Below are 7,644 nucleotides of genomic sequence, written 5' to 3' on the forward strand. Positions count from 1 at the left end.
TCTGTCTTGTTAACAGTGTGACTACTCGAGAATAGCAGGATTCTATATGATTTGAAGATATGTTCTTCTTCTTTTCTTCAGTGTTGGATTGAAAACACAGCCTGAATCCAAATGCCCTGAGCTTCTTGCTAATTACTGTGACATGTTGCTAAGAAAAACACCACTAAGCAAAAAACTAACCTCTGAAGAAATTGAAGCAAAGCTTAAAGAAGTGGTATGTTTTTGCTCTCTACTTCTGGGATTATTCTGAAGAATGAATTTGTTTGGTTTATTTCCTTACGTGGGTCGAGGCCTTGATCTTCAAAAACAATTATGCAAGGTGTAATAATAGGGAAAAGAGTTTATTATGTCATCAAGTGTGTGTGTGTTTAAACCTTGTAAATCATGCAGTGTTTCATGTCTCTGTCAGTTCACAAAATTAGTATGCTGAATTAATGCCTTTATCAGACTGTAATGTATTACAGTAACTAATGTTAGTCTAGAAAATAATACGGGAGACTTTTACATACCAATGTCAATGTCTTTTCTGATTTAAGAGAAGGTTCTTGATGGTTGACAAATAAAGAAATCAGAGGTATGAAAGATTCATAGCTGATGCCTGTGATTGCCTGAAGAGCAACTGTGTTAATGTTATGTCAAGTAGCCTTTTTCTACTTCATAGTCTACAGTGGCATTAGATGAGCATTCAAACACTTGTCAGATTGACGATGCAAATAAATATATTAAAATCTACTTTTTTGACAGCTTTTGGTACTTAAATATGTACAGAATAAAGATGTGTTCATGCGATATCACAAAGCTCACTTAACAAGACGCCTGATATTAGATATATCAGCCGACAGTGAAATAGAGGAGAATATGGTGGAATGGCTCAGAGTAAGTAGCCTGACATCTTTCTTTGGTTGTGCCTCTTGCTTGTGGTATTAATTCCTACTGTTGAACTTAGATATCCTTCTTGCTTAGGAGAGTTCTGTCTTAAATTGCAGGCCACTCGGGACAACTTATACTTCCGGTTTATTGCAATTCTTTGTGAAAGTAAAACCGTTTAGCTATTTTCCAAGAGAAATGTTGATCCTAATAGTGGTAGTGATAGATTTCAAAATATTTCACATGTGATTATCCAAAGGCTTCATATCTTCCATATGCAAATGCGCAAAATGCAGTGTGCTTGTTGTTTAGGTATGTAAATAATTTAGAGATGTGTTCTCATTGTGAAAGTTTATGTAGATTAGAATATTATTTGCATGCCTCAAACATTCCTTCAAATCTCAGAATTCACTGGTTCCTTAATGCATGCCTATGTTCTTTAGCACTTGGATTTCTTTAAAAGGATCATCATATGCCCTTAAGGGGTAGCTACTTATGAGCCATGCAAAAACCCTTTATATTGCATTGCAGATTAACTGTTACTATAAAGTGATTATACCTATGTACTGTAATGCTCTACATTATTTTTTTTTTTAGTTTATTATTTTAAAAATAAAGCTTTTTGTTCATAGTTGTCTATGTCATAGTTCAGTATTCTCTTTGTTTATACAGGAAGTAGGAATGCCAGCAGACTATGTAAACAAGCTGGCTAGAATGTTCCAGGATATCAAAGTGTCTGAAGACTTGAACCAGGCCTTCAAAGAAATGCACAAAAATAATAAACTTGCTTTACCAGGTATTTTTTTCAAATGATTTGTTATTTTGCATTTCTCTTAGTGAAAAATAAAATTCTGTTGCATCTTGAGTTAAAAATTATATCAACTGCATGTTGAACATAGTCTTCAGGGCATTGTTACCTCTAGATTGGAAGTGTCTGTAGGTTCTGCTTGCTCTTACAGTTGGCACTGGAGCTACGTCATTCTGTAAGTGATTGTGGGTTTTCGTTATGAGCAACCTTGTAGATACAGACGCCCTACTCATGTAGATAAATTCCAAGCAAGGGCTTGAATCAGTATCAACCAGGTGACTGCCTGAACTACCCCCTTCTTTTGTGCCCTCATCATTCTTCATGACTGCTTCATGCTGTGCTCCTCCTTCATCTGCCAGCAGGAGAGCTGGATGCATGCTATGAAGAGCTTAAATCACATTTCTGAGATTAAATTTCAGTGATGAGAGAGGCTGAGGAACATCCAGCTTTGGACCTGCTACTGCTGAAAACCCTTGAGTAGTGCTTACAAGCATCAGCTATAAAGCTGCATCAGGGCTTAAGGAGCTCTGCAGAGGCAAGCCAAAAACCCAGAGATTTCCATCAGTGTTGCTGGCACAAAGCCAGCAGTGCATAAATAAAGTACCTTAATGTTTAAGTAGGTAGACACCCTGCTACTTTCTGAAGATTCAGTCCTCCATAATTGTATTTACAGTAGTGTCGTGGTTTAACCCCAGCCATCAACTAACCAGGACAAGTAGAAAAAAAACTCATGCATTTTGTTTATCTATCTGCTCTACCTGGAGAGTCGTATAATCCAATACTGTCTTACAGCTGACTCTGTGAATATTAAAATTTTAAATGCTGGTGCCTGGTCCCGAAGTTCTGAAAAAGTGTTTGTCTCGCTGCCCACGGAATTAGAAGATCTCATCCCAGAAGTTGAAGAATTTTATAAAAAGAATCACAGTGGTAGAAAACTGCACTGGCACCACCTCATGTCCAATGGAATTGTAAGTGTATCGTTTTCTGTGTATCAGTCTCAATGACTGTACTTTCTGTGTACTTATAATAAGTAAGAAAACTTGTGATCCAGAAAGGCTTATAAGTAAAATTGTCATTCTATTCACAGATAACATTTAAGAACGAGGTTGGCCAGTATGACTTGGAGGTAACAACATTTCAGCTAGCTGTGCTGTTTGCGTGGAACCAAAGACCTAGAGAGAAGATCAGCTTTGAAAATCTTAAACTGGCAACTGAACTCCCTGATGCAGAACTTAGGAGGACTTTATGGGTATTTCCCTTTCTCTTGAAACAGATTTCTTCTTGATTTTTGTACTCTGGAATACTGGATTAGTATTTTTAAAGCTCTGTCAGATAACACTTTGAAATGTGAACGCCTTTCTTGCTCATTAATCAGTTGTAATGCTGGCTCCTTGCACTACTGCTGAGCACACACAGCCTTTACATTAACACATTCTCTCTACCCAGTGTTATTTAAGCTTTTGGAAACAGCAAGATCTTTTTGACCATATGCTGCCTAAAGCACACAGTTATGATTGTGGTTTGTGGAGTGGGACCGGTCTAATTCTAGGAAATCAGTGGCACCTGATAAATATATGTTGGTTAAAAATAACTTCAGTGTTTGCTTTATCAGGCTTTTAATTATTTAGCTGAAGAATAAAGAGAAATCACGTAAATCAGACTTAACACCACTTCTGTAGCCATGAGTTCCTGCATTTTACTTTGTTGTATGATTTTACTTATGCTAACGCATTTTGTGTTGCCCTCTAGCAGCTCCAAACAAGGCTACGTGGTTCCCTCACTGCAGTCTGCACAGCAGCGAACTATGTTCTTAAAAAGTAATTGTTTCCATTTAGAAAGTCTGGTGTTTTATTTTCATTCTTTTCCCCCCCCTTTTCTCTGTAGTCTCTTGTAGCATTTCCAAAGCTGAAACGTCAGGTTTTATTGTATGAACCTCAAGTCAATTCACCCAAAGACTTTACTGAAGGAACCCTCTTCTCGGTGAACCAGGAGTTCAGTTTAATGTAAGATGATGTTTGAAAAGTAAAATAACAATGTACTATTTTATAACTAAAGGAATTCACTTTAACTTAACCTTCGTCCTTGAAAGTTTTCAAGATTCAGCTAGACACATGCTTCGCTGCCCTATCCTCACTTAGGTTTGCCGATAGTCATGCTTCAAGCAGATGGTTGGACTAGATGTGACCTCCAGCAGCCCCCTCAGACAAATGTTTCTATGATTCTGATTTCTGCGAAGTAAAATTTCTTAAACACCTAGGGATGAGGTGCAAAAGTGGAGGCTCTGCTATTTCCCTGTTACTAATGAGCCCATGAAATTCCGTATAGGAAGAACAGCATGTAAGCAGAGCACTAGTGCTGTGTTGATTATTACACTCACACAGAATTTCAAAAGCAGAGTGATAAGTTAAAAAAAGAAGTGAAACTGCTTCATAATATGGTATGCTGACAAAAGCCAGGACTTTTGGTGTAGCTTTCACCAGGGAGGAGTGTCTTTATTTCGATGAGAATTGCAGTGCTCTCCTACTGGTGTTTTGAAATCCTTCAGAGCATACGATAGTATGAAAAGAGAATATCTAAATGGTATATACTACATTCAGCATGTTTTACTTTGGGTTTTGCCCCTCTCTGTTATGCCTCTGATTAGAACTGGCTCCTTGCTAGTAGCCTCAGATTCTGGGTCTCATTCTTGGTAGCAGCTGGACATGTGGATCTGGCGGGGGAGAGAGAGAGAGTGGTGATGAATCTGCTTTACTGGGGCTTAGTTTCTTGCCCAGGGCCACGGTGTTTGTTCCTGTCATCAGGATCATGAGCTTTGGGAAATGATGAGAGGGCATGACAGAAGAGACAGGCTGTACAGAAGGTTCATGGGTGACCACTGAAGAATGCCATCAGCTTTCTTTGTTACAATAGCTGGTTTTCATCCTTTTTTTTCCTGCTAGATAGACAGTTCTTTTGATGGAACTTAAATAGTCCAATTTCCTGAACTTGGTTGTAAAAAATTCCTCCAAAAAACCCTAGTTTTATATAATTAAATGGAAATATATTTCTCTGAAATTTTATTCTTTAAAATAATACTGGTAGCTTCAACTTTGGGCACCAGCATTTTCAGCTGATGGGGTTTTTTGGTAATGCTAGTATATTCAGGTTTAATTGTGCGGAGACACAGGCAGTGAGTTTTGATTTGTCAGCCAGCTATCTCACTGCCACAATGCTAATAGCCTATAAATATCTGATATGTGGTGGTACTCCTTGCTGCTCTAATTTAAGTTTAACAGGAACTCCTTAATTGAAAATGGTTTTTTTTGCTTATTTTCATACAATACAATTTTTTCAGAAAAAACGCTAAGGTTCAGAAAAGGGGGAAGATAAATTTGATTGGTCGATTGCAACTTACTACAGAGAGAATGCGGGAAGAGGAAAATGAAGGAATAGTCCAGCTAAGAATATTACGAACCCAGGCAAGTAAACTGCCAGAGGAATATAAAATTACCAATTTCTTTTCTTGGATTATCACTACTGCATGCTGCTGTCCACATGTGGATGTTGATGGATGAAATGAATGCTTTTGAATCCCATTGGAACTTCCATTTGCTGTTTGGCTTAGATCCTTTGTGAATACCAGATTTTGCTGCGTGTTTGTGCACTTGTAGTTAACAGCCTCCTGTTCTGATGTACCAGGTCATTGTTTTTAAAGAGGGCAAAGCAGATATTAAGCGAGCGGTGAAGGCGCAACTGTGTAGTGGTGGGTGGCAGCAGCAGGTGGTAAAGTGGACTGACTTGAGACATCAACGTGAACAAACAGTGTTGTTGATTTTGAGATGTCTTTGGCTACTCTGTGTGAAGAGAGTAGAGTAATCGCAGAGATGGGATCATGCTTTAGTAATAGCAGTATGACTTTTTGAGAGGCTTTCTCTTTAGAGGGAAAGTTTATAAGTACATCTTTGATGTACAGACGGCAGCATCCTGCTTTATGATTGGTTGTCATTCAGTCAGGTACTCATGTCAAATCTTTTGAGCTAACAGTTCTTAAAAAAACCTGATTTTGGGGGGGCATCAGAGATCGTTACCTACAACGGAGTCTCAAAAATCCCACTTAGCTTCAAATTGCAGGTCTGTTCTATCAGTCAGATTAGATTCCAGGCCGTGCACGTTGTGAAGTGTACCACCTGACTTAACATCTTGGCCATACATCCAGCAGAAGGACTAATGCCTGGGTGTATTTATGAAATGAGAACTTGTGCGTTCCAATTTGACATTAAACTTCCGTTTTGTGAGGTATTCACAAGGTATATAACAAGTCACCCTGGAACTGGTGACTTCTGCTCAGAGAGTGAATGAACATGAGGTTTTAGTGAGTTAGTTATGCTCTAGGTCTAAGATTTAACTGTAGATTCTCCTTTGACTGGACTTGTTTTATCTCTGGCATCGTGCCAGCACTTCATTCTTTTCCTTCATCTTATAAAAGCAATTCACAATTTACTTAGGCTAAGAAATGCAGCATATATCTGATTTTTAAGGAAAAATACAGATTTCCTTACTGTCTTGCCTTACCAGGAGCCCCCTATTAATGCTGTGTTCGCTTTGTCACTTCACCCAGGTATTTTAAAAAAAAATAATTCTTTTTTTCGCTTGTCCCCCACCAGGAGGCTATCATCCAAATAATGAAAATGCGGAAGAAAATTACTAATGCTCAGCTTCAGACTGAACTGGTAGAAATATTGAAAAACATGTTCTTGCCACAAAAGAAAATGATAAAAGAGCAAATTGAATGGCTTATAGAGCACAAATATATCAGAAGAGATGAGTCGGATATCAACACCTTCATCTATATGGCATAATTTGAGGACTCTGCGGAATGCTGAGAACATAAATGGAAGGGTGCTTGGACAGACAGCTGCAACAGTTTGTGCTGCAGAAGGACTTCTTTTGACTTTGTTACGTATTAAAATCCCTGCCTTACCTTACAGAGGACTATATTTTGCCAATCTCATTCAGCTAGCATGATGGCATTCCCTTCATGTTGCACACTTTTAACAGCATGCTGTTTTGTGGGAAACTTGCATTCATGAAGAGCCCATTGTGAACTTTTTAAAGTAGATTTGATTTACACCCACCAGGAAGAATACAGGTTTGGGTTTTTAGATGACCAGTACTTGCACAAGGAAAAAATATTCAAATATTCATGCACTGAGGAACTGCTATTAGTTTTGGTTTGGGTTTGGGGGTGGTTTTTTTTTTCGTTTGTTTGGGTTTGTTTTTTTTTAAATGCAATTAGGACTAGAAGTAGCACTTTCACTTTTGTGTTTTGGATCAACAGAGTAATGTACTGTCCACCTTTGATCCTTTTTATGTAATAACATTTGAGAGACACAAACACATGCATCATAACCGATAGGTATTTGTTACTACAGTTAAAACCTGTTGGCTAGAGCAGTGCTTCAATCTAGTAACTGGATTTTAATAATTGACACGTAAGTGACATAAAAGTAATTCCAAGTCATGGCTGATATTTTTCCTTAAGCGAGAGATCATTGTTTTTAAATTGTTTGCTGTAAACAAGTGGATAGACGTTATTTGTTACTTTATTTGGACAGATGATTTGCTACAATCCTTTTTGAGAAAGTAAAGCTTTCTTGAATGATGCTTTGCTCTAAAAGCAGTTTTCATGGGTGGGTCTGTTATACCGAACAGAAATATTAAGTGTATTTCCTTGTACATTTAATATTTGTATTCCAAATATTTAAGTATGACTACATACATTTGAATGCATTAAAGAGTAATTGATGCACAGCTCCCCCAGGAAGAAAATAACACTTGAAGATCCCTGTACTAACTCCTCATTGGTAACTTTATACATGCAAGGTTAATCCAATTAGACTGGTTTGTTGCTTAGAAGTCAACATCTTTATATGGAAAATAACCTCTCTGCTTTTTTATTTTGAAACCAGCAGGGTAGGAAATAAATTTGT

The 7,644-nt window shown here is 37.8% G+C and overlaps 1 protein-coding gene across 1 annotated transcript in view; it reads left to right on the forward strand.

Annotated features, from left to right (window-relative positions):
* The window catches only part of CUL5 (cullin 5), a gene marked incomplete at its 5' end in the record, with an annotated part of 10,634 nt that extends 3,611 nt beyond the window's left edge, over window positions 1–7,023 (forward strand). The window contains 8 exons of the mRNA XM_009707545.1: window positions 82–214; window positions 745–876; window positions 1,540–1,663; window positions 2,468–2,643; window positions 2,763–2,924; window positions 3,560–3,678; window positions 5,010–5,133; window positions 6,319–7,023. Of these exons, the coding sequence (XP_009705847.1) occupies window positions 82–214; window positions 745–876; window positions 1,540–1,663; window positions 2,468–2,643; window positions 2,763–2,924; window positions 3,560–3,678; window positions 5,010–5,133; window positions 6,319–6,513 (1,165 nt within the window). The remainder of the gene's footprint in view (window positions 1–81; window positions 215–744; window positions 877–1,539; window positions 1,664–2,467; window positions 2,644–2,762; window positions 2,925–3,559; window positions 3,679–5,009; window positions 5,134–6,318) is intronic.
* Window positions 7,024–7,644: the final 621 nt, after the last annotated feature.

Source organism: Cariama cristata, unplaced genomic scaffold, assembly GCF_000690535.1.
Source record: "Cariama cristata isolate BGI_N322 unplaced genomic scaffold, ASM69053v1 scaffold16579, whole genome shotgun sequence".
Classification (NCBI taxonomy): domain Eukaryota; kingdom Metazoa; phylum Chordata; class Aves; order Cariamiformes; family Cariamidae; genus Cariama; species Cariama cristata.